This window comes from Rhopilema esculentum, chromosome 19 (assembly GCF_057945365.1).
Source record: "Rhopilema esculentum isolate cy_ngs chromosome 19, ASM5794536v1, whole genome shotgun sequence".
Taxonomy (NCBI): Eukaryota; Metazoa; Cnidaria; class Scyphozoa; order Rhizostomeae; family Rhizostomatidae; genus Rhopilema; species Rhopilema esculentum.
The window spans coordinates 4,766,411-4,794,385 of record NC_142833.1 but is presented as its reverse complement, the minus strand read 5'-3'; the positions used below and the strand labels follow the sequence as shown (position 1 = coordinate 4,794,385).

At 35.4% G+C, this 27,975-nt stretch overlaps 2 protein-coding genes across 5 annotated transcripts in view; both read left to right on the top strand.

Annotated features, from left to right (window-relative positions):
* The window catches only part of LOC148957936 (ephrin type-A receptor 6-like), a 40,619-nt gene extending 30,797 nt beyond the window's left edge, over nt 1–9,822 (top strand). The window contains exon 6 of the mRNA XM_089114181.1: nt 9,723–9,822. The gene's annotated coding sequence lies outside the window, so the exon portion shown is untranslated. The remainder of the gene's footprint in view (nt 1–9,722) is intronic.
* On the top strand, nt 1,881–27,899 carry LOC135688201 (ephrin type-A receptor 3). Of its 4 annotated transcripts, none has more exons than XM_089114169.1 (19): nt 1,885–5,196; nt 6,224–6,297; nt 7,626–8,238; nt 9,143–9,307; nt 9,833–10,135; nt 10,271–10,467; nt 12,378–12,445; nt 12,650–12,739; nt 13,448–13,494; nt 14,275–14,406; nt 15,066–15,145; nt 17,334–17,439; nt 18,032–18,093; nt 18,642–18,740; nt 19,142–19,246; nt 19,861–19,962; nt 20,599–20,643; nt 22,935–23,086; nt 24,167–27,899. In XM_089114169.1, the coding sequence occupies exons 1-19, from the start codon at nt 5,043–5,045 to the stop codon at nt 24,177–24,179; spliced, it is 2,607 nt and encodes an 868-aa protein (XP_088970295.1). In that variant the 5' UTR covers nt 1,885–5,042; the 3' UTR covers nt 24,180–27,899. The 4 variants fall into 4 exon arrangements, 3 of the variants coding, with proteins under 3 accessions (XP_088970296.1, XP_088970295.1, XP_088970294.1); XM_089114168.1 differs by having other exon boundaries at nt 1,889–5,196; nt 19,861–20,010; nt 24,167–27,886; XM_089114170.1 differs by lacking the exon at nt 24,167–27,899 and having other exon boundaries at nt 1,881–5,196; nt 19,142–19,269; nt 22,935–23,075.
* Nucleotides 27,900–27,975: the final 76 nt, after the last annotated feature.

The window sequence follows — 27,975 nt, the reverse complement described above, 5'->3', positions numbered from 1 at the left end:
ATAAAAATTGTGTCATCAATGCTACCAGCCCTCATTTCGACATGTTTTACACTTAGACTGCAAAGACAAATCCGTATTATTTTATTTATTAAATGAGAGAATTACCATGCAAAAGAAGTTAATGGATAAACTGAATACGCTAACGTTACATAGAATGACTTTGGCATTCTCTTGTTCTTAAAGGCACCGGGGAGCAGAAGGGGGAGGCTTTGCTATCTTTTGGACCCCCCTCTTTTTTCAACGCTCTGCGGTGCCTGTTTTAGGGAGAAATGTTTGTTTTTCTTCGTTCTTTAAATTTTTAAAGTCCTGACTTTTAAAGATACTGATTTTTTCATAAAATTCAGTTTCTTTAAAGAAATTTTGAAGATGGCCAACGAAGCAACTTAGAAACGCGAAGAAGGAAATTCCTTGACTTTTTTGACTGTTGCTCTCGTTTCGATAGTTCTCAACCCTTTTTATAATTGAAAGTCCCTTATAGCTTTGCTCACTTTTTCATTAGAACTTATAATAAGAACAAGAAGATATGCAAGAAAATGTTCTCTCCAGAAACATCTTTACGATAAATTTGAATGAAAATGATAATGGTAAAAATTGATACTACTTTACTAAAATTGGGTGTAATGGAACAATAGATGGTGGGCGCATTAAGAGACCTCTGAAACTTTTACCTTTAACAAAAAATATACAGATGCTGATTTAAGAGGTTGAAAAATACAGTATTAAGCTAATAGGTAACTGTTATACAACTAGTTTTGTCTGTCGTGAATCGTATTTGTGGTTGGTTATCGTTAATGAGGATGTCTTTCGATGTTTGCGTCAGTCCATTTTGTTTGTCATCGTGCCATTGTTATTTTAGTTGTTTTTAGTCATTTGCCATTAATTTGTGTCATTAGGGTTTTGTGTGCGTCACTCATGTTGTTAAAAGCGTATGTTCTTTCAGTGTAAGTCCAGTCGAGTCGAAGTTGTCGTTAAACAAAGTCGTTATGTTGTAATGGTTGGTTGCTGCTAATTTATACTTTCGCTATTGAAGAATCTTGGTTTTAAAAAAAATTACGTTATTTTACATAACCCACATTTGAAATTTTTCCTCATCTATTTACATCTTGCAAAAGAGTTTATCATGTCTATTATCTGATTTTCATAACAGGTTTTAATCTCATGGCAGCAAATTTAAGAGAGGGGAGGGATGACCAACATTCTAAAAGCCAAAAGGAATGTAACTCATTTATGGGTTTGAAGTACTTTTTACCTTCTCCGCAGGGGGGAGCCGTGCTAAAACGTTGGAAGGGGGCTGTGCTGTACAGGCCACGCCCAAAACCACACACACGCTCACTCTCAATATAGTTGCGTTTGTGTTAGAGATTCTCCGTTGTAGGGGTGTTGCAATCAAAATAACAAGGAGGGCCTTGCACAAAACGTTGCGAGAAACAATAGCAAAAGTAGAAATTGGCTACTGTTCGCCATTAACAAGGGGGCTCAGCCCCCCGAGCCCCCATAACACTACACCCCTGATCTGTTGTGTATATCAAATCGTTCAAAATGTTAACTGACTTAGAACTACTTATAGGAAATTCTTTATTCTTAATAATAAACATCTGAAAACATCTTCGGTATTAAAAATGCCTTTACTGTTTTTAGCAGTCCTTCAAGTTCATCATCGTTACTGACATAGAGTTTCAGGTCATCCATATAAAGCAGATAATTTATCTTCTTATTCCCGATCTTGTATCCATACTCAGTATCATACAGGAGTTGGGACAACGGTACAAGTGCCATGCAGAACATAAGAGGGGAGAGAGTCACCCTGGAAAATTCCACTTTTTATGTGCATACCATTATCATTCAAAATTCTGTTTGAGTGGGAAATAGTAAGGTTAGTTTCCCACAGCTTTATAAATGTTCTAAATGAAGATAAGTAGTACCTTGGCAAAACCATTTAGGTGTTGTCGTTGGGTCTGTCATTAATTTATTGAAGTTTAATGCTAATTTTGAATGTGCTGAGTGTAGAGTGTGAAGCCAGAAGTTTGGGATTTGGTCGATTCCTGGTGATTTCCATTTGTGAGACTTTCTAAGAGCTTTTTGTATTTCTTCCACTTTTATTTCTTCCCATTCCTGTTCGGGGATATTATTCGTGTTGCTTTCGAAGATGTTCAGCCATTCAGAGTTCTCATTATGCCTTTTCTCTTTTCCCCAGATATTGTTCCAGAATTCACATATTTGTCATTCTGACAGTATTTCATCCAGAGTGATATCTGATTTTCCGATCTCTCGGTAGAACTTTTTAGGGTCTGTTTCAAAGATTTTGTTCTGTCTTTAGAATTTATTCCGTTTAATGTACCTCCGTAGTCGCTGAGCCTTAACTTGTAGTTTTTGCTTTAGTTCTTTCTTAATAGCTGGTACTTGGTCTTTGCTTTTTATCTTATACTTTCGCAGAACTTTTCTAGCCTTGCCAGATTTTATTTCTTTATCCTTCTGAAGCTCTTCTAGAAGAGAAATTTCCTTTCTATGGTTCTCGATTTCTTTATCAATTTTTACTTGCCATTTCGGTTTACTAGGCTTACATACAATTCTTTTCTTTCTCTTAGGTTTGACACCACATCTTTTTTGGATTACTTTTCCTGTTGCATATATAAGTTCGTTTAGTTCTGTAAGGTTTGGGTCGGTTTCCTCACATAGTTGTTTTAGGGCTTCGTTTCCGACCTCAATTATATTTCTGTATTTGTTGGTATGTCAAATTTTCAATAAAGGCTCTCGCTCATTAATGATAGCATGCTGGATAAGAGATAATTCTTCCAAAATATCCGTTCTCATCTTTACAACTTCCTCTTGGTTCAACTTTCCTTTCTGTTCTTCATCATTCTCCAGACCATGTTCAGGAGCATACTCAACAGCGTTAGGCACAACAACATTCTCAGCACCGTCCTCGACTTCCTCAACGTCCTCTACTCGTTCTTCTGGCTCGTTTTCTCGGGTATCATTTACAACAGTTTCATTGATTTGTGCACTTTCAACGTCTGTCAGTTTTTTGCTGCGCATAATAAATCTCCTCAGATTTGCTACAATCCTTGACAAAAGTCCTTGGAACACCCTGCGACCAATGAAAGATTTTGAAGAAATAAAGGTTTCCGGCTGTAAGATACAGAAATATCCCCCCTCCCCCCAAAAACAACGTTGGCTGAAAAGCCTATTACTTACCCTAGGTGACATTGGACGACTTTCAAGCTGTTGTTATTCAACATTGTTTCAAGGGGGAGAGGGGGATGCTACTGAAGTTTTGCAAAATTTCAGCTTGGTGTACCAAGACTTTTGGCAAGGATTGTAGTTTATTTGAATATAATGCTTCAATGTTGTCACTCTCACTGTTGCGTGAGCACCATGTAACAAAAGTGTCCTCAGTGTTGTTTGTTTGAGGTTTTTCAAGTGCGTAGTAAAAAAATACATTACTTCCTTGTATTCTTCTCTACTCCACCTTTTTCTTTTTTCTTTTGTTGTCGTCTTTCATTTTTCTACTTGGGTTGAGATTATGTAATGTTTTATATATTTCTGTAAGAAGCAGTTGCAGATTTTTATCATGGATAGACGTCAAGTTGTCTTTTTCAAGAAGATTTTGAAAGCTTGATTCATAGTCATCATAGGCAAGACGCAAAGACTTTTCATGAATTCTATTTATTCTGTTGTTCATCTGTCGATCACAAAACATCCAAATTAAAGGGCAGTAGCTAAATTGTGATAAAATGAAGACGTGCATGGTCTGTTTCACTTTTCTATCATCCATGTAGTTGGAGATTCGGGATACAGCATGTAGCTTTTGGCTGGCCTTTTTGCATATCGATTGTACGTGTCCTTTGAACGACAAATTTTTATCAATATTTATTCCAAAAAGTTTTTGTTCTTTACTTGGTTTAATTATCGTTTCATCTATTTTCAGAGATGTGTCATTGCTGCCTTTACCAAAATTCATAGGATGGCATTTATCCCCATTCAGTTTCATATAATTATTTTTAAACCATTCTCTCAAAATAACTGCATCTTGTTCTAGTGTTTTAATAGCCTGCTTAATGTCTTGGTGGATGACATATAGCGTTGTGTCATCAGCATAATTGCATATTTGGCTATTTGATATAAACATAAACATGTCATTTATGTATATATTGAACAAGAGAGGTCCCAAAACTGATCCTTGTGGCACACCTACCCTGGATGCAACCGTCATACATCCAACTCTATTAAAAGACTACCTTTTCTTATCATTATGTTAATGTTTACACCAAAAAGCAACGCACGAATTAACCATCATAATAGCCAAAGACCGAGATGCAACTTTTTGTTTTTTTGGGGGGGGGCAGCCCTGATAAATAAGCGTAACAACAGCCATATTTTACAAAGCAAAAATATCTAAATTTTGCTGCCTAGGCTTTTTTGGGGGCAAAGACTCCGGTATCTCGGTCCTTGATATGCGATATAAACAGCGATGTGAAACAGAACGCCAGACACTGAAAGACACCTTTTGCAGTGCAATGCGGAAATCAGTATGCTTCACTGCTTCACTACAGAGTTATCCCTCTAGCGTACTTTACACACATCATTGGTTTGCATTTACATAACAAAAATCGAGCCCTCAACCGAACCCAGGCTAGTTTGTCTAGTGTAACCAAGGCTTAAGTTTCACGCGGAAGTGGAATTGAGATGACTGCTCAATGGTGTCGAGTGACGATTGTGTATCAAAAATATAATAACATTTAATAGTAATAACTTCATAGACTTGTGTGTATTTGGTATTGAAGAAAGGCAGCAAATTTGCCATTTGTGGCTTCGTCGACTGTTCTGCAGACGTAGCTGTTATAATTCATCTGCTTTAATCTATCAATCACTGCGGCCGAAATTGAGAACTTGCTTTTACACGAATCATTGACTGATTGTTCTACGAGCAGGCCATTTATTTTAGTGATGTTTTTTTCGTTCAACTTATTGGCTGGTAGGTCCACGAAAGAGACTAACCAAATCGAGATTTGCTAGTTTACAGTTGCAAGGTAGAAGATGTTATGTTGTATCATTTGTTAGCTCGCCAATATTTGTGGCATCGTAGCAACTGCTGTTTCACGTCCATCATGAGTATAAAATGGAACTGGCATTTCATTTTGAGCCTAGTCCTGTTAACCTTGAGCTGTCTTGTTAACCTTACCAAAGGAATAGAAGGTAAGAGGTTACCGTGTTGTTGCGCAAAATAACATTGTCTTTATTGCAAATTTTTTAGTTATTCGATGTATGGGACTAGGTGGTGTCTTTATCTGAAAAACTCTCAATCTGTTTGTATCTACAAGTTTCTTCATGACACCTGAATAATAACTACAAATACCTTTAGCTCAAACATTTGGCATAGATATTAAGAATTTTAAGTAAATAATTTATATATATATATATATATGCCGATTATTCATGAACTATCTTTAAAAAATTTCATCTCGAAGTTTAAAAACCCCTCTGGAAGATTAAAATGTTTTACATCGATTTTCTCATGTGAAAATAGTAGCAGCAGGCCTTCCTGAGAATAGATTAGCGATATGGCGAAATGTGTGCAAAGTTGTACGAAGTATGATATCTAGCTTAGCATTTCAATAGGAAAATTGTTTAGGAAAGTCGATCAACGATATGTGATTTGCCTAGATAATGACCGTCGGAAAATCGACGCGAACGATGCCATAAAGATTTCACCAAAACATAGGATTATCGGGAGACGGTATGGTTTTTGCACTACCCTGCAAGACCCCTGGAAAGTTGTCCTCATTTCCAGTGAAATTTCGTGTGGCAAGGACCAGAGAAGCGTTCGTCCTGCAATCGAAGGATTTGAAAATTGAAATTAATCTCGAGAAAATCAAGAATCTTATTGATAAATGTGATAATGGGGGAATAAATTGGTTTTGTAGCTAGATATAAAGACAAGGGAAAATAAAATTCTCATAACAAAAGATTTTGAAAAAGCTCTCTTGTTTTGAAAATATTAGGGGGGCCATCACCCCCTTCCCGCCCCCTGGTCACTTGTTTTATTCCATAATTTTAATGTATTCATAAGTTAATTTTTTCAAGTAGATAAGATAGATAGAAATGGTACCATAGTGTAAAATATATAATTTTTAATTTGAGATAGTGAATCAGTGACAATGTTTAATTTTTCAATTATCCTGATTTATGCTTTTTCTGTTTATAGACTGTCATTTCTTTTCAGTTCCTGTTCCATGGCCTAGAAATGTACTTTTGAGGGTAGTCAAAAATAGCACTGATCCTTCAGCTCGCAATAATGTAAGTATAAACATGTCACCATGAAAAACTACGCTTAAATATTTCAGGGCAAGGGGACATGGTATCAATCGTTGTTATTTAAACATGAAATAAGTAGAAACGACTGAGAAGCGAAGGAAACAAGTACGAAACGAGTAGGAAACGAGTAGGAAACGAGTAGGAAACGGGTAGGAACAATCAGAAACAAGTAGAAACGACTATGAAATAAGCAGAAATTGGTAAAAACAATTTTAACTGCGGCTTCGATTTTATTTTATTCCTGATTTCAACTGTTTAGGGACTTATACAAACACCATAGGGGCTTTTGGGCTAGGCCCCCTCTCCCTATACATTCAAACATTGTTCAAGAAGATTTTCAATGTATATAAGCCAAACTTTCTCGTATATTGGAGTTCGTTCTTTTCGTTTCTGTTGTTTTGCTAAATAATTAAATAAACAATACCACTGGGTTTTGGTAACCTGGTCAGAGACAACAGCGATCGCCGAGGAGAGCGACATGACTGAACACGTAGGCAAGCGCGACGAAGATGACCATTCCCATGTGAATGGCTAATTATATTCAACGAAACGAAACGAAACGAAACGAAACAAAACGAAACGAAACGAAACGAAACGAAACGAAACGAAACGAAACGAAACGAAACGAAACGAGCTCCATAATTCAAAAACCGCTTACAGGATCGAAATGAAACAATGAAATTCGTGTCGGGGGGGAATTGATTTTCACTTGTGAGAATGTTAATCAATGAAAACTTACTCATCTGAGAGGAATTTTGAAAAACTTTGAAAAATTGATATTTAACGAAACAAACAAACAAACATGCTCCATAACTCAAAAACCGTTTACCTTGAGCAGCCGTTTAGGCCCAATTTTTGTAATTTAATAACGTTCCGGCAGGGCTACATTCAAGTGCTTCAAGGCCTAATGGGTGCATAGCTTGTACCTATGAAAACCTTTTCTTTATAGCTGGTTTAAGCTCTCTATATTTGTTAAAATTTTTCAAGTTGACTGAAAGCAGGATTTAAGACCTGGAAATGTTTATCTGACATGTTGCTGTTAAAATGTTGGCTTTTTGGGTTGATAAAGCTAAGGATTAAGGAATGATGTGAATAATTACCACATTAAATGAATAGCTATCATAAGACTATCATTTTCTGCTTTTTTGTCGTACACTCCTCTGCATCAGCTTCTTTGACAAGCTTCTTTCTGATGCCTTGTTACTTGAAATGTCTTAATCTAATCCTCGGCTATTGCACAAATCTTTGTATTGCAGCTTATAAATTGAAACATGGCACCAGATCATTGGAGTATTTTTCATTCTTTTTAGTGGAAGCTGAAGTCAGATAACACAGGGTTCTTTGCTTGTGGAGTAAGTTATAATGTCATAGATGGTATTATTATTACACCATTTATCGCTACAAATCCAGCCAAACAGATAACCCTCAGAATAACTTATACTTTGACATGCTGTTCAGCCAAATTGTCCATTGGTGTCTATGTCCTTTTGGGCTCAGGTGAAATATCTGCGCCAAGTGCTCAAAGCTTCAAGTACATTTCTGCTTTAAAGAATACCACATCCATGAATCCGTCATCTAGAGCACAGTTTACATCAGCTATTACCATTGGAATGGAAGGAAAGACTGGACTTTCTATTGCTTTCAGAGATCAAGGAATTTGTGGAAGTCTTGATTCATTCCAGCTCAGTTACATTGAATGTCCAAGCTCAGCAGGGGAATTAATGGCATTTCCACTTAGAACTGCAGCTCCAAACAGCACAGTTTCAGTCCTAAAGGTGCTTGGAACATGCTTTCCCAATGCTGTTGTCCAAATTTCAGAAGCAGCAAATTACATGTTTTGTTATACAAATGGTTCCACCAAGGTGAATGGTGGCTGTCATTGTAAAGCTGGATATGAAAATCATTTCTTTACCAGTTGCCATGGTGAGTATAAAAGATTTGCGTAGACAAGGACCGTGGAGCATATTATAGATTGAGGAGGCTAAAACGTTTTGGGAGGGGCTAAACATGCTAAAAGCCAAGAGCAGAGCGATTTTGGTATGGTTTAAGTAAATTTTGGAAAATATTCGGGGGGGGCATAGCCTCAGTAACCCCTCCTCTTCCGCGGTCCCTGAGCATACATATTTAGACGTTTAATAAAATGATAAAACTATGATAAAAAGTTGTTTTATCTTCTGTTGGTTGATACTTTGATTGGTTGGACTTTCTAAATAATTTGTAGACCAGCGATTTCTAGTTCCTAAGACTGCGAAATTATTAAAGGAATAAAATATCCAGAATATTGTATTTTCAGTTAATTAATTTTGTCAATTGTTCATCTACTGTATGTGTTATAAAAATTTGAATTAACTTTTTACCTTTTTTAATGCAAGTTAACTCATTGAGATATTTGTCAATGTAAAGAGCTTATAAGGAGCTAGCTTTTAAAATAACTTCTTAGGATCTTAAAGAGAACGTGCAGTTATGAAAATTGCAGCTTCAATATCTATGAATAAGTGTATAATGTTTCATATTAATACATTATAACACAAACTTAATCGTAGTTCTCTGTCCTTTACAACAGCGTTTAAAGATTCGAAAGATGGTAACCCAATATTCAGGTCACCTCCTCTTTATGAATAAGTAGCCCATTTTAATGAACTTCTTTTTTTACAAAATTTAGATTCTTGAATGCAGCTTCTACGTCTAATTCAAATAAAATAAAATTTGGCTTTAGTTTTAGATGGCTAGGGCTTATATCTATCAGTTTTCGTGAAACTTTTACCCATTGCATTCAAAGGAGTCTTATGATGATAACTTTTTGTTCTACTTTGCTATGTTTTTACAGAATGTCCCGCAAAGAGTTTCAAAAGTGCTGCTGGCAACTTTTATTGCACCAGATGTGGTGCAAATGTTGAGGACGGACTGAAGCCCAGGACAACACCTTGTAAATGCAACAATGGATATTACAGGCCACTTCGATCTAAAAGTGTTCCAACTGTCGACTGTGAAGGTGAGCTTAGTTAAAAAAGACTATCAATTTCTTGTAAAACGAATTGAATAGACTTGCCTTGCATATAAATGTGAAACAGTGAAACAAGTGGCTACAAGGTCATTTAAGCCACTTGTTTCACTCACGATTCATATCAAACCTTCTCAATGACATCATACCATTGTAAATATTCAATTTATTTCTTAATTTAGCAGTGGATGCACAAAGGGGCGAAATATCAGTTATATATCAATGGCACTAAAAAGCTCACTCTTTGATTTTATAAACAAATTTTGCGCCCTAATAGAATCTTTTTCCCTATATACATGAATTACGCAAAACTTTTCATTTTCGACTCTGGTCCTTTTTAGATTATTGCTTTCTAATGCTTTCTAATTCTTTTGCCATCTGAATTTGCAACGCGCTATCCAGCCAGGTGCCATATATTCTTGTCTTTTTGGCTTATTAAAACTTCAATTTTTGATTCTCAATTTATTATTATCATTTTTAATCTTACAAATTGTAAATCAATATGGTTTTCAACAGCGACACCATCTGCTCCAAATGTCGTTAGGGCGAAACAGATTGGATCAAAGTGGATCTTATTAGAATGGACGGTCCCCATGAACCAAGGGACTGGAGACAAACTGAAATACATGATAAAAGCAAGCTGTACTAAATGTAAAATTCCCCCGGACTTTTCAACATCTAACCTTCTTTTCAATGTCACTGGCCTGAGCGCCTACACACGATATGACGTCAGGGTCTATTCCATCAACAATGTCACTGCTGCCATCGGCTTCGACAAGGCTCAGTACAACAGCACTTCAGTTTTGACTGGATCAGGATGTGAGTGAGAAAGTTGAGAAATGAGAAAGTTGAGCTTTTCAACATTTTTTTCTTGAGTTGATTTTACATTCGTTTACTTTGGGTAAATATCCCAATAGATATTTCGTTGGTTTATGTACTATATCTCATTTTCAGTGCCTTCGGAGATTCAGAATCTTACTAAAAGGACAAACTCTGATGCATCAGTGACAATTTTATGGAACGAGCCATTGACCAAGGGTGGTGATGATCTGCGATATTTGGTCACTGTTAATGGTGAAAAGGGAATGTTTACCACCAAAATGAAATACACTGTTAAACAAGATCTAGAAACGAAGAAGTACACTGTGTCTGTAAGTATGAAGCTTTGATTCCCAAACTTTATATCAATGTCCAGAAAATGTTTAAACCTCTCGACCGAAAACGTGTTGGAGGTTTTATGAAAGGAAACAATTTCAGTTGACACATCCATATATATTATTTTTTATATAAAGATTTGATAGATTTTACTCGTAGACAATTGTGAACACAGGCTCAGTCTAGCACTTTACTTTCAATAGGAAATCCCAAATAATTGTCACTTTGAGAGATTTGTTGTTTCTTTACTTATGCTCCTTTACAGCAATTTGATAAAAAAGCCTGAAAATTAGTAAAAGTCTTGAAATTGAAAAGAATCTTCAAGTCAAAAATTAGTCTTACATTCTTAGCCTATTAAAAATGTGCCTATAAATAAAGCAGATTGCCACCTTAGGTCAGATTCTGATATTTTGCCTATCTACTGTGTTCTTCGTTCCCCTCCGTACTGTTATACAAACTTACATTTATCAAAATCAGATACCGTATCAATATTATCATGAACCACGAATGCATGAAAAACTGAACATATGACAATTGCTGAAAGCGAAATGAAATAATTAGTAAACAAGGAAGTGAAGTGAAGTAATGAAGTGATCCGGTTTGTGGTGTGGTGTGGATCTGTGAGTGGTTTGGGGTATCAGGCAGTCCAATTGCAATTTTCGATTTCATCAAAAAAAGACATCTTCACTAAAGAAGGCTTTACATTTTCTTGAACTCTTCTCTTCTCTCTACATTATCTAAGCATGCTATTGGTTCAATTTTCGACATTCATCAGCTTTTAATTTACCATTCTTGAAACATTTGATCATTTCATTGTCAAAATGCTTTCACTCCAATTATTGGAGAAACACAGGCGATTCTAACAAATCATTAGAGTTTTCATCTGTCCTAATTCTTTCGAGGTGAACATCACAGGCAAAGAAGACATGGGGGGTGGCAAATTTTCAGGCAATCAGGGAAAAGTTCTCGTATTTTGATAGTATTTCTGGCTCCCATAGGGCAATTCAATCTCAATAAAGCAATTATATTCGGGCAATGTCTATACTAAGTCCCCCTAAACCGTTAACATCCGCCACGACTATGATGTACCGTGTAATTTTGCTCCAATACGGCAGACATGCATACTCTGCATGTTACTATTTTCTTCCTACTTGCATTAAACACCATGCTCGACAATCATCGTAAAGGATCAAGATTTTGCGAGCAATAGAATTTTTAAAGATTTTTCGCGAACGCGAAATTGTAACAGATTTTAATCAGTGTACTATCTTACAAGAGCATTGCTTTTTGAATAACTTTTTCAGTCCTCGATCTATACCGCGTTTTTAAAATGGAATTTTGCTCAATATTGTTCTTAGAAGCATGCATGACCGTGGGTAGTAGTGTAGAAATATTTTGAAAAATGTAGGGATTTGTCGGGAGAATCGACGCTGACGTGCATAGGTGGAAGTAGGTAGGAATCGCCTGCGCAGTAGTGAGAAACGACCAAGCGTAGCAACATTGAAGTCATTTCATAATGCTCTGAACAAAAATGGTCGAGTAATTGTGAGTGATCAGAGAATATAATTCGAGATATAAATGGAGAAAATTAGAGAATAATAGATAAATAAAGAGGAAATAGAAATAAAGAGACAAGACAGAGAGAAGAAGCATTCAACTTGACACCGGCTTTTGAAACGAAATTGGTGGCGTTTAAGCAATGATTTTCTGTCATTTGGGCATGGTTTTTAAATACTAGAGCTAAAAATCGATTGTGAAGTGTCTGCAGGAATTAAGAGCATAGGCTTTTGTGCCTGCAAGCGTCACTCGCACCCTCTCGCAGGGTTACGAGGTCTGCTTAGAATATATTCTTTTTGCAGATGCCCACGTATTGAACTTTTAAATGATATTTTTATTTTCAAATTAGGTAAAGTCACACTCGAGCGCTGGATTTTCCAAAGAAGAAGTTATCGTATTTGAAATTAAAGGGAAAGGAAAGTATTAGCCAGTGGAACTCAAAATTGTCATCATTAACGAGTTATATTTCATGTTTCTTCGCAGGTTCTTTAGTTTTTCATATCATATTAAAGTGGTGATGATAGGCCAAGCTAACTGTTCGCCAAGCAGAATCTTGAATAAAAGGCCCCTATAAGTCACCTTGAGTGATGTATGAATTATATATTAAATTCTATTTACAGGCATTTCACTGACTTTGGTCATTGCTGTCGTAGTCACATTGTTTGTCTTACTGTTGATTGCTATCGCTTTGATCGTATACTTCTACCGAAGGTACGTCTCTTCTGCTACATCTTTTTTCATGCTTTCAAGATATTTTTCTCTGCAGGTTTGATTTAAATGACTTAATTCATGCCACGAATAGCTTCATACGATTTTCATAATGCCCCCCTTTTTAGCAATTTTCCTTCCATTTTTTCAAACCTTTTTTTTACAGAAGTTATCTCATTTGCGTTGTTTGTGTCCTTTTGCCATTTTTCCACTGAGTGACTCTTTATCATTTCAACCTTCTCCTCTAGACTATACGTATAGATTTGCTCTTTATTTTAATTACTCACAGCCACGTCAATGGCAAGGGGTGCTTGGTTGTCACACCAGGGAAATCAGAGAAGTCATAAAGACTAAGTCATCATTCCATTAATCCATAATTAAATAACTCATAATAATATTACATAATTAAATATCTTTCCGTCAGGGAGTAATATTACATAACGCGTATTCCAAGAATGTTTTCAATTAAGATAGGAAGTAGCAGAACTGTCTGACCTTTAGGTTCTGCCAGTAAAGCTAAGTATAATTTTAACAAAGTTACAATTGGCCTGTTTTTCAGTCGGAAATCTAGCACCTTTCACTTCCTCCCCCCCCCCCCTCCTTCAACTAAAATATCCGTCAATTCAGATCCCTGGTTATACCTGTCACTTTTATGTCCAATAACATTTTGTATCTTTGTCAATAAAATGTGTTAATTTCCTGTTTATCAAGGGGACATCCAAAGCATCTCCAAACTGTTCGACTTGAAAACGGGGAAGGTTCGTACACATTCGCTGTTAAATCTTTCTTAAAAATTTTCAATGTACCCAGCTATTCTTTCCCTAAATAGTGAATTCGTTGATCGTAAGTAGAAGTTTTGATAAATGTTTGTATATCATTTTCTTTCCCTAACAGTTAGTGTTTCCCATAATATTTCAGGCTTTTGTTTCTATTAATCGTTTAATTTTGACTTTTGTTGTCAACCAATTACGATTTCAATTATTGTAGATTCAGGCAGGCAAACTCGACCTGGAAGTTTTAAGTATTACCGAACCTATCATCAATTTTTTTTACCGGCCATCAATTTTCTCTAGAACTAGCACCGATAGGTTGAGTCATCATCATCATCATCATCATTATCATTAGCAGCCCGTTTCGATGTTAGCTAGACAGTAGTTATGCTAATAATTTACGCTTAGATGAAGCATCTAAGAGATTGCATCATGGACAGAACTGACTACTGTTAGTACATGCTGTGAAGCAGCATTTTTTGCCAGAAAACCAACTTCCGTTAATAATTTCAAATTCATTTATATTTATGGACGATTTGCTTCAATTTTAAAGTGAATTCGAGATCTTTGGACCTAAGTCTTAATAGCGTGACTGATAGTTTTCACATTTGGAATTCAAAATATTTGTTCATACATCGGTTTTTGCATGTGCTTTTCGAGAGAAAAATATCTTGCAGAAATGTTGTGTTCAAATTATGCAAAGTTTTAAACACCTTAAGAGCTAAAAGCTTGGTTGACCTGGTCCTAAGTTTCTCTTACCTTGTTCAGTGATTCTACCAAGTGGGAAAGGCGTTCAGAATTTCGTTAATCTGACCTATCAAGATTTGGAGGACGTTGTGCAACAGTTTGCTAACGAATTGGACCGCGGCTGGATCAAGCTAGAGCGTTTGATTGGTGGGGGTGAGTTGGTTTAAAGTTTGGTTAAGAGCATGGTTCTACCGATAGTTTGAAAGCCTTGAAACGTTTTATCGTTGTGGTAGATTCTTACAACTGCTATTTGCATTCGCGAATCGAGCTACTTTTTCGTTTGTTTACGTCACAAGGGCTAAATGTTTAAATTTCCTTTTTTTAACGATTAGATCAAAACTGTTCAGGTGACAGACAAGTGTGTCTGTGACAGGTGCAAACATTATTCTGCACTTTTATTATTATCTACCCAAATGACTGCTGTTATCTTCCTCGGCTCTGTCTTCTTTGATTCATCACTAAGAATTTTTTACTTCAATTTTTACACATTACACCGTCTTCTGTCGAAGATATCAGTGCTGCTCAACTTTCAGGAAATGAAGCTTCACCCTGTAGACACTTCATAGTTGCGTTTTGGCCAAATCTTTTATTTTTTCAAAATTAAACAATTGTATTAGAGATGCTCGAATGAATTTATTGTATTGAATATAAGATTTTCGTAACCTTTTAGGCCTGAAATTAGATGTAAGGCCCGCAACAGTAACATACAATTTTAGGCCTTGGCAACCATCATCTTGGCTTGTAGACTAATGAGAATCGAAAAGGATTTTGTTGAATTCTATGAATATTCTGCAATTAAAAATTATTCTTAGGTGAATTTGGTGATGTGTACAAAGGAACTATGGAAAAACCTTCCGAAAAAGCACAAATTGTCGCCGTCAAGACACTCAAGGTATAAGTTTGTGATCTTTCGTAGACAAACAGGATAGATGTTCTTCGTAAGACCTGGGATTCTAATGAAGCCGTGAAATCAAATCAGTTTTAGTGTAGGTTCTGAATACACTTACACTCCTCTTCCCAAAGTATTTGAATGGTTAGGCAAAATTGATGGCCTAACTCTTACTTGCGACATGTAAGTGAAAAAGTATTATAGATTCACTAAAGTGAGAGGAAAATAAAGAAATAGCGTTAAGAAAAAAAAGAAATAAACTAGCAAACACATCACAGACAGACAGGTCTTTCATATTATGATGTTGCAAAGGATGTAGGCTGCACAATGTATGCTTCTTGAAAAGGTTGAGAACTTGCAGGTCAACAAAATTTCTGAGATGGGCAGAAACATTGTTGCAGGTGCAGGTTTTGTTATTCGGGGTTGTTCTGTAAATACCGCATATTATGTTGCTATCTTCCAAGAAAATCTTTCCAAAGCGCCAGAAATATTTATGGATCATTTTCTCAGTGAAAACAGCAAACTTTTCATCTTTCTGTGAGTTTTTTTCATGTGATGATTGCATCAAGAACTGTGGCCAGGAAATCACAAACAACAGTGAAATTGGAAACGTTATGAATAGTCACTCCTGATTTATGAAAAATTGCTAGGGCTGCACCCATCTACAAAGATGGTGATGAAAGCAAAAAATCAAAATACCATCCAATATCGGTTGCGCAGCCATTTCCAGGCTCTTCAAAATTCTGTAACCAGTTGTACAAACATTTGAAAATTGAATGATCTGCTTGCAAATCCACAATCTTGTTTTCGTGCCTTGCACTCTACCGTAATCTGTCTATTAAAAACACTGATGACTTGTACAGTGGTTTGGACAATAGGCAGCTCATTGGCTTGGTACTACTGATCGACTTTAGACAGGCATTTGACACTGTAGACCATAGTATTCTATGTCACAAATTAGAGCACTATGGTCTCCAAAAAACGCTGTTATCATTTTCTAAGTCTTGCTTTTCAATTTGCAAACGGTACTTAAGTATAAATGAAGTTGTATCTAAACTAATGGACATTAATATTGGAGTGCCCCAGGGCTCATGTTTAGGGCCATTGCTATTTCTTCTCTATATTTACCATCTACCACTAGCTGGCGGAAACTTCAAAGTAGCAGTGTACACTGATGATACTAGTCTCTCTTATCGATCTGATAACATTAACTAGCTAAATGATGCAATGAATAAGGACGTTACTAGAGTCTTGAAATGGTTGAAGGATTGTCACTAAATGTTGCTAAAACAAAAGCAATGGCTACTCCAGCGAAACAAAAGGAAATGCAGGTAGCTAATAATAATAAAGCATTATCTTTAAACAGACAAGAAGAACGAATATATAGTGTCCAAACTGCCAAAAATCTTGGAATACAATTAGACAACAACCTTAACGGAAAGGTGACATCAGATGTCTGTCAACAAAATCAGTTGAGCAATTGGCTTTCTTAAACATGCGAAAGAACTTTCAACACAGAAAACTCTAAAGACACTTTACACTTTATGCTAGTATTGTGGAGCCCTAATTAAGAAACTGTTGCTTAGTTCTGGGAAACTGTGCTGGAACCTAAAAGAACCATTTGCAAAAACTTCAAATCGAACAGCAAGAAAAAACAGAAATAGCCTAATGCTAGACCACTGTTAAATGCTCTTGGACTCGAACCACTTCAGGTTTAGATCTGAAGTTAACACTATGGTTATCGGACATAAGGGGCCCTACGGAGCTAGCGCCAGAATGTTTATCAGACTTATTTATAAGAAATTCAGGAAGTCATTTGCGGACTCTTTGCAAAAACAATAAAGATGCTTACCTTGGGCAAAAATGCTCATCTTTTAGCGTACAGGCATGGAATTCTCTGCCAGTAGACAGGTATCTTCCCTACATGTCTTCAGAACCAAAATTAGATAAAACCTATTTAACTTTATATTTATGTATGTATTGTAAATTAATTTTGTATATATGTTATATATCTTATATAATGTATATATATTATATTATATGTTATATTATGAATTAGCTTTGGTTTTTATTTGCAAAATTGTTAATTAAATGGAGGGCTCGTTGTAAAACAAGAATTTGCTAAAGGGCTACTTTCCTTAAATTATTTGAAAATGAAATGGAAAAACAATTATTTTCTCCCTTTTTTTAGTCAAATGCAAATAAAAAAGCAAGAGATGACTTTTTGGGAGAGGCAATGTATATGGGACAATTTGATGACCCAAATGTCATACATCTCGAGGGTGTGGTCGTTAAAGGTATACACACATTTTTCATAAGAATACCTAATTTTTTGCCAAGCCTCAATATTTTTAAAAATTTTCGATTTTGTGCCTAAGATTATTCTTAAATTATTCTTGCCTAACACAAGTTGTAAATTCGCCTTAATACCAAAGAAAAATGTTAAATCTTTCTTATGTGTTGCTTCAATATGAATATCAAAGTGACAGTTGTTTTGCTTTGGGAGAAAAAACAGATTAAGGTAAAATTTTAGTCCTGATGAAGGTTGAGCCTGGCATTACTCTTATATTATTCTTAAGCTTTAACAATTTTGAGCCTCAATGTTCTTATAGACTTTATTCTTATAAAAAAGTGTGTATAATATATTTGCTTTGAGGAAATATCTTTTCCAGATCTTCTGATAGATTTGTAGATTTCTTTGTTTGTGAGCATGCAACTCAATGCCTAGCCAGTCTACCCATGTGCAATCTACCTTGTAACAACTTGGCTTGCATATAAGTACTTCTCGATATTTATGATCCGAAGCACTTCCTGTCTCGTTCCGGAAAGCATGAATTACGTGGTCTTCAAGTTTGTCTGCCAATGCTTATAAAATATTTATTTTTTTAGACCTTCCCATATTGATTGTCATGGAATTCATGAGCAATGGATCGCTTCAATCCTTTCTACAAGTATGCTAACTAAATTTCAATTTACTCCCTCAAACTATTGCAACTTGTTCAATTAGGTATGAGTATATCGTTAACCTAATCTTTATATTGAAATCTCCTTTATGAATCAATCTCAATAAAGCAAAAATAATACTTTAAACTAGCTGCTTTCATAACTAAAGCCAATTGAATGTCCTATCTTGGATCAGTTTATAAGCAGTTGCAAATTTGAAAATCCTTTGTTATGTACTGACGTTTTGATGTAGCTGTTAGAACCCAGTTCCCTTGTCATAACTAATGAAGGGGCTGGGTACTCCTTATATTGTTTCAGTAGGAAAACGTGCGATGCAGTAGTAAGCGTGGTCGCACAAAACAGAGTGAAAGCAGTCCGCCAGTGCTTTTAAGGCATCTGAAGAAGCGCCAGTGCTTTTAATGCCGGGTCGAAATTTTAGTTAATTTTAACTTGTATCAAAAATATTCTACTTATGTTCCATTGCTATTTGTCCTTCTTTGGCTTATTGAGTCTTACAATCTGAAGAAATGTAACAGAACCTTTTATATCTCCACAGAAAAACGATGATAAATTTACTCCACTCCAGTTACTAGGAATGGCCCGGGGTGTGGCTTCTGGAATGACGTATCTGTCTGAAAAGAGCTACATCCACAGGGTAGGTGTTGGTTTTATCGTCAATCAAAGCTTTAGTAACCGTCTACCTTGTATTGCCTATACAAAATTGAGATTCAGCAAATATTTCTTTCGAATATTGTTATTAGATTAATGTAGAAGGGGATCCGGACTAGGTTCGTTTTCCATTGGTTATGTTTCCAAAGAATGCCAGTTTTCTATTGAGAAATGATTAGATTTGACGGCTGGCAAATATATTATGATAATAGCAATTGCAATGGGATGAAATACACTCAATTTTATATGCAGTCATCGGGAAAAATAATACTTTTCAAATATGCACACACTGTTTTTAAAATTTGACAGTTAGCGCATAATAGCAGTCCTTAAGTATTGTCACGTTTACAAACTGTACTCCTAATTTAACTTATGTTATTATTTCAGGATTTGGCAGCCAGAAATATTTTAGTAAATGATGACATGGTTTGCAAGGTTGCTGATTTTGGAATGAGCAGAGAATTGAGCAAGGATGATACATATGACACAACGGTATTAAAACCCTTCAAAATCAAGTAGGTCTTTATCCCAGTGGCATACAAAAATGATTGAGACTTTTCAAGGAAAGCTTATATTTTCACTGTTTTTTCAAAATAACTTTTCCCCTCTCCCAATGCAATGTTGAGTGCATGATTCTGAAGCAAAAATGATAGAAGTATAAATCCAACATTGCTTCGGGGGAAAAGGGGGGATTCGATTTTACAGGGGCAAGGTAAAGTAGACAATTACGAAAATTGCATTTTGTCTTAACATTTTTGTCCGGGATTGTAGGTCTATGGCTATGCATGGCTGTTGTTGTCAGGTTCCATTTATCATGTGACTAACCTTTGCAACTCAATCTACTCTGCTACCATTCATTCCAAACCTTTTTTGTCTAAATACAATATCATTATAGATCTAAGCTCAAGGCCCACGCTACAGGGAAAAGCAGGGGGCCATGCCCCCCATTTTTATTAGCTAACTATAGGTATTAAATCCTCCTAGTGGGTATTAAATAGGTATCAAATCCTCCTTTTTGGCTCCCCATTTTAGAATCGGTGGGGCAGGCCCTGAAGCTGGAAAACGAAATCATTGTTGATATACTTAAACTTAATTATTTTTTACAGGGTGGTAAGATCCCTGTCAAATGGACAGCACCGGAAGCAGTCCAACTTAAGAAATTCACTATTGCTTCGGATGTTTGGAGTTATGGTATCCTGCTTTGGGAGGTAATGTGTTACGGAGAAAGGCCATATTGGAACTGGGGCAATAATGAGGTATATTCGATAGGAAATTTACTTTATACTTTTCCATCGTTAGGGAAATGCTTGTAACGATAATAATAAAAATTTGGCATTGCGATGACTTTTAAGTCATTATTCTAAACCTGAATAATGGAAGTTAGGGTCCTTTCGTTATTTCCTTACTTGGTCACCAAGATCTTAAACTTTTAAACTTTTTAAATCCATTTTCTATAATGGTAGGGGGAATATTGTTTTTTTTCAACAATTTTCAAAGATTTTGGCAATCTTGTTATGTTTTTCTTTAAAGATGAATCAAGCAGAAGAGGTTTTTTAAAGAATTCGCTTAAATTCCCTGGAAAATTTCCGTTAATAAAATGAACTTTTGTGAATACAAATGAGGAAAAGACCAGTACGAACTTTAGCAATTAAAAAACACACGTTAATTGAACTGTTGGAAAAAAACTTATGGTTAAGTAGGATACTTTAAAAAAGGACTAAAAACGAAGAATATGTGTATACTAAAGGAAGCAAGAATATTTAATTTTTTTATGCGACTGTTGGTGCATTCTTTTCTGAACTGACACGCGTAGCAATCGATCTAAACCTTTGCTGTTTTTCTAGGTGCTTGAACGTCTGGCTTCTGGCTTCAGACTTCCTCCGCCAATGGTATGTTTTAGGTTTAAAAGTCTCTAGATTTTGTAGATTTTTACTACATACTTTTCTTTGATCAATTACACAAGATATGACAAATATGCCATGCTCTGTTCTTTTCATATCGAGGCTACACCTAGCTTAAACATTGTCTGTTCCTGGTTTTTTTCGTTGCTTATGTTTGTGAGCTTTATCTGCTTTAAACCCTAGAATCTATATCGGGGTACTACAATGCCGACGTAAAAGCAGTTGATTTTTCCTGATCCATAGACTTTCTTGCAGCAGCATTTTTGATCTAAAGATTTTTCGACAACGGCAAAATCTGCAGGCCTACTGATGGCCTACTGATGGCCTACTATTCTACAGACATTTTTCTTCTTCTATCGCAGAAGGGTTAAAAAACAGTTACAAAGCTGTTGGCAATGATTGATGTAACTTGCTTTATTGGCCTACAAATTTTAATTGGAAGAATAAATTAACTTGCTGATAATGCATCCATACCCTAGATTGCTGAAAATACATGCATCCGTACCAATAATTTTGTTTTTTCTTCATATGTTCTCGTCATGGGCAATGAACTTTCATTTGTTATCCAAATCACAGATATTAAGTAGTTCTCCCATTCTGGTAATGGTATATTTGCGAATGCAACACTACCTTTAGATACAGCTCGTTTGCCTATTTACTGTCCTGTGTACCGTAACATTACTCACGGTGATTCTCCCAAGTATGCTTGATCACGGTGCAGTAAAAAGATTTTGTCCTTGTCCTTTTTAATACTCAAAAGAATATAAAAACCTGTTTAGCCAAACAGTTTCCAACAGGTTCTTATATGTGGGGGTTTCACCATTTAATTTATATACTTTTTTACCAAAAATTTAAAAGATGACAGAAAATTGAATTGTTAGAACAATACTCAAAAAGCACAATGTATTTTAAGTTTGGACTGTTATTTTGAATAAATTCTTGCTACTTCGGCAAATTCTCTTTCAATCTCGTCCCCGGAGGGTGGGGGGGGGGGGGTTGGGAGGGCTTGGGGCTTTTTGACTTTCAGCACTTTTAAGGTACACTAATAGATATTTGGAATAGATAAAAGACCAGATTTAATGCTGTTTTCTGATAATCAACAGCAATATCTACTTTTTAGAAATTAAGAACCTAGCTAAGAACCAATTTAGGCTAAACTGTCAATAAGTAATCCTTGAAACAACAACCTGTTTCTCCCGACTCTGAAAAAAGTAGGTTTTTTCTTTATCATACAGTACACTCAATTTTATAAGAACAATTTTATGAGAACACGAGCCTCAAAATTGGTCAAAGGCTAAGAACAAATTTAGAACAAGCAGAGGCTGGGCTTCTGCAAAATGCAATTCTTAACAACGTTTTATCTAAAAAAAACCGAGGATGTGTGGATTCTTTTTCGTTGAAAACTTAAATTTGCCGGAAAAATAAAGTCTGTAGCAAATAAGAGAAACCGCAATGCGACGAGAATGAACAACAATAAATACACATTAATTATTGAAGGCTAATATTTCTTCCACTTTTGCTCTGATGAAGCTCCGTATGCCGGGACGAAATATTAGCCTTCACTAATTTACGTGTATTTATTGTTGCTCATTCTCGTCACATTGCCGTGTTTCTTATTTGTTACATTTTCATCGATTTTTCGCCGCAAAACCTCCTTGGAGTCCGTTGAGCAGACTGCCATCGTGACGTTTTCTTTATTCACACAAATGAAGGTTATCTCACTCACTTAGTTGGCAAATGAGGCAAATGAGGCCTGAACACCTTTCTGGAGCGAAAAGCTAGCAATCGCACTGCTTATATACCCTATAGATTTAAGAGCAAATTAAGAACAATCTAGCCTAAGATTTTCGAAAAAATCAAGAACAACCAGCCTGAAATCAAATTTACTGGTTCTTATAAAAAAAGAGTGTAGCTTGGTTCACGACGTCCCCTTTTTCTTCCCGCTGTTTGTACCCTTTAAAATGCTTTACTCTCGTTATGCTTTCAAACTATCTTTTTTTCAAAACGATAATCTTGTTCTCAACTCCCTCTGTAATCACAAAATATACCTGTTCTCACTTCTCACCTTTCACTTTTCTCAGCCCCTTCTTACTTACAAATCCTTACATTTCCCTCAGACCTCTTTTCTATGCCTTCCTCCTTTCTCTTGCCATGGCTCAGACCTTACATAACCAAAAAAATTTCTGTTTGCTGTTTTGTGTTCATCAACGCAACTATTGCTGTTTTTACACAAGTGGGTACTCAAAAAGCAGCTGTTTATGATTGAAAATCTCTTGCAGAGCTGCCCTAAAGTTGTACATGATCTCATGTTATCTTGCTGGCACAAAGATCGCGTGAAAAGACCCAAATTTAAGGACATTCGTGGCACGATTGATAAATGGATACGGAGTCCGGAGTTGCTGAAACACGAAGAATCGGTTGTGATACATCGGTATGTTTCAAAGTATCTCTTTTCAATATCCAACAAAGCTATTATCTTTAATTATATCTTTTATTATATTTATATTAGTATCCTTTATTCAGGCATAAAATAAGCATAACATTCTCGTTCGGACAATGAGCAGAAAAGTCAATTTTTTAAAGACGCCGGTGGTTTTTTAAAGTTTATTATCGTCTACTGGAAAGACTTTTCCTTAATCAAAGACCGACAGCAAAAGAGAAGATTTTCTATTTTTTACCTAATTTCTAATGGAAATTAACTTATGGTATTGGCTAAACAAGTCATTATCTTGTTGTCTCTGAAGAGGGGAGGGGGGGGGGTACCAGTGACAGCCATACGTGAAAATTGGTCTGTTTTCTACTTTCAAGCATAGGGGGTCTTATATGTGATATTTAGGAGAATAAGGGGACTAGGGCCAACATTTTTTCCGAAAGAGCGGTTAAGTTCGTATTTGCATCGCTTCGATAGGCCCCACTTTTGACGATATGCGCCCCTTCCCTCCCTTTTTATGTTGTACCAAAAGTTAGAGTAAATGTATTGGATATCCAATAACTCTTTGTGCTATTTGCCTAAAATATGATAAAAATGAAGTCCAAAGTATGACAGTTTTATTGAAAAATGAAGAGTATGTTTACTTAAAAATATGAGCTTGAAATTCATCTATAATACCACAAATGATGTTGGGAATGTAAATAAAGGAACTTTTTGCATATCTAGGTCACAGCTTTGTTAAAAAATGACTAGTATGATTTTCTTAACGTATTAGCTTAAAATTCATCCAAAACATCTCAAGATATGTTTCAAGGAAGGAGATATTTCTCAAAAATTGATAATTTTTTACCTTTTTAGCATATCCAGGGCCACAGTTTTTTAAAAAATGACTTTTTTACTGACAATGTAGGCTGAAAATTTATCAACATCACTTCAAATAATGTTGCAAATATAAGTTAGGACATTTTTGCTGGCTTAGAAAAGTAATTTTGGTTGACTGTGACCAGTTGTTTTTTGTGACTTTTTCAAGGGCTTTTTGTCCTGGAATTTTGCAAATTTTATTTGAATTTTTTCTTTCAGATCTGACTTCTAATGTCATGGAAGTATCTTGAAGTGACAATGAAAATGTATTTTATGGCATTTAAAATTTTTTAAAACTTGTTCAACATTAGTTGATGATTTCTAGTTTTTTTGCATATCTGGGGTAAAGGTTTTTTTAAAAAAATCACTAGTATTTCTGTTTCAGAATGTCTTCTCGAAATTCATCCAAAACTTGTAAAATTATGATGGAAACGTATATTAAGGCATTTCAGGTTGTTTGGAACAAAGTGGTTTCCCGAAAATTAACAACGTTTGAATTTATGTGCATATCCTGGGTCCAACCTTTTAATAGAAACAACTAGGATGGTTATATTGACATATGAGCTTGACTTCCATCCAAAACACTTTAGCTTGTTTTGAGGACAACAAACTGTTTTTTCAGAAAAATGAATCTGTTTAGCTTTTTCCTATTCAAGGTCAGAGATTTCTTGAAAGTGACTTGTCCTATCTTAATATTTATCTTATCAGGGCCCACGCCACCGGGGGGGGGGCGAGGTTGGAGGGGCCATGCCTCCCACACTTTATTTCGAAGCAAGTAGTTTTAAGCTGCAGTAAAAAAGCAAAAAGCCTTATCTCAAAATATTAGCCTTCGAATTCATCCAAAACGCGTCATATAGTGTTTGGAAAATTGAAAGCGCGTCATATCCGGGCTCACAATGTTTTTTAACAAATTAATTCCCAAAGCATGATTAAAATGATTAAAAAATCAACCTAAAGCACTTCAAATGATGTTTGAAACGACAATTAAGGCTTGAAGGAAAAACAATTTTCTGAAAAATGACAAGTGTCGTTATATTCAAATATTATTTGAAGGTGGAAGTTTATCTTAAAGGTAGAAATTTATCTTAAAGGCAGAAATTTATCAAAACGACATCAAATGATGTTATGAACGTAATATAAGACATTTTTCATTGTTTTGACCTTTTCTTTTACTTGAAAATTTTTTAATCTTTTATAGTTTTAAAGTTTTGATAATTTTGAAAAGTGATCATCGAGATTTGTTATAAGGACCAGGGTTTAAGGTCATGGGAATTGATGGTTCTTATATTTCCTGCACCATTGCAGATTTGATGTTCCAGTACACATTTTTTTCTAAGAATAAAGTCTATAAGAATATTGAGGCTCAAAATTGCTGGGACTTTGTGAAATAATCTAAGAACAATGCCAGGCTCAACCTTCATCAAGACTATTTTACCTTAATCTGAGTTTTCTCCCATAGCAAAACAACTTTCACTTTCTTTTTTTTAATGAAGCAACACACCAAAAAAGATTTAAAAATTTTTTTTTGATTTGAAGGCGTATTTACAACTTGTGTTGAGCAAGAATAATTTATCGAAATTTTTAAAGAATATTGAGGCCTGGCAAAAAATTAGGTATTCTCATAAAAAAAAGTATGTAATGTGTGAGCGGCTGCGGGTTTATGGAACTTTATTTATAGAATAGTATTTGTGATATTTTCTTTAAATATCACTTTTCAACAAATTCAACTGTTATTTACTGTTGGCATGGCCGATGGGTTGCCAATGCATCGCCCAACGTGCCCTGCAAACGATGGTATCGAGGACTCAGAAAACTTTTTGCAGCTCTGTCGATCCCCTTTGCTGGAGTCTTTGATTTATTGCAAAATTTGGATATACAAATCTTCCCAGCAACGATCTACTGCAGATTTGTTGTACGGTGATAAAAAACTTTCCAAATGAATTTAATAGACATATATTTTTCCTCACTGTCCAAAACTGACCGATTTGATTTAACCAATTTCGATGTAGACCACCCAACGCAGCCATTTGGTCCTATTTAAAGTAAAGACCCGTTTGGCCCATTCTGTATTGTTTTAACTTTTTATTTAAGCTTTTGTAATGGCCCCGCGGTAGTCACACCCATTTGCTTTCTGGGGTATGGTTCCCTGTATTGTAGTAAAGTATTTTTTGGTAGTAGTGTAGCCTGTAGTATGCATTGTAACTTGTTAGTGGAATGTTGAAAAATGCGTCTTCAATGCTTCCAGCCCTCATTTCGACATGTTTTCCATTTAGACTACAAAGACAAATCCGTCTTATTTTGTTTATAATGTAAGAGGATTGCCATGCAAAAGAAGTTAATCGATAAACTGAACACGCTAACGCTACATAGAGTGACTTTGGCATTTTCTTGTTTTTAGAAGAAAATTTTTGTTTCCGTTTGTTCTTTAAATTTGAAAATCCTGATTTAAAAGATACTGATTTTGTCATGAAATTCAGTATCTTTAAAGAATTAATGAGAATCGCCGACATACCAATTAAAGAAAACGTTAAAAAGGAAATTCCTTGAGTTTAGGACCATTGCTCTCTTTTCGCTAGTTCTCAACCCTTTTTATAATTGAAATGCCTTTATAGCTTTGCTCACTTTTTTCATTAAAACTTATAATATATAAATACAAAAAGATATAACAAAATAATTCACTCTCCAGAAACATCTCTACAATAAATTTGAACGAAAAGTGTAATAGTAAAATTTGACACTACTTTATCAAAATTACATTAGCTGGTGGGCGCATTAAGAGACCTCGGAAAACTTTCATCTTTAACAAAAAATATACAGATGCTGATTTAAGAGGTTAAAAAATACAGTATTAAGCTAAGAGGTAACCCACATTTTAAATTTATAAGCTAGATATTTTTTCTGATCTGTTTACATCTTGCAAAAATGATGACCATGTCTCTTATCTGATTTTCATAACAGGTTTTAATCTCATGGCAGCAAATTTAAGGGAGGGGTGGGGTGACCAACATTCTAAATGCCAAAAGAAATGTAATTCATTAAAGGGTTTGAAGTACATTTTACTGTTTCCACAGGAGGGGGCGTCCTAAGACGTTGGAAGGGAGGCTGTGCTGTATAGGCCACGCCCAAAACAACACGCACGCTCATTCCCCAGATAGTTGCGTTTGTGTTAGAGATTTTCCGTTAACTGACTTAAAACTACATATAGGAAATTGCCTATTCACGGAAAGTCGAGAGCATAGTTAAAATTTCCAGGTAACGAATTCCTCCTGGTTTGTAGAGAGAGGGCTGAGCCTCCAGAGTCCTCCTTCACGGCACCCCTGCTTTTTCTGTATAATCTTTCTATGAGCACAAGCTACACCTATTGTTAACATGATGCTTATTAGACTTTTATTTCTTAGTTAGATACTTCAGCCCGTATAATGGATAGGTAAGTGATATATTGCAGATTTTGTTAATAATATCATTTATAGTTTTGTAGTTCGGTATCGGTTTAAAATAATAAGAATTTTGTACTAAATGGCATATCTTTCACGTGCCATATCTGAATTAACTGATTTTCGCCATTCATTATTATGATAATACTATGACATTTTTAGTTTTATCGCAAATTTTTATTTTTATAGAAATGAATGTTGTACTACTCGGTGATTCGGTTGTGTTCTTTCAGGCTACATTCTTTTCTTTATGTAAGAATATTGTTTATAAGAATATTAGGGTCCAGAATCATCCCATTTTTTAGAATATCATAAAAATATTGCTCAATCTCGGCTCCCATTTTTGTCTTTCATTCTTCAGCTGCCTGTTTTGTGATGTTGATGACAAAGAATTGCATGACTCGCATATCTCATTTTCTTCATAAACCGTGGTTTCTATGCGGGTATGAGCGACGTTACCCTGAAACCAGATCAGATTTGAAAAAATGGTACTTTAAGAATACATTCAGGCTAAAAACGAACATTTCTTACGATTATCGAGGCTGGAAAACTTTTATGTTATTCTTATGAAAAATAAGTGTATAAACATTTATT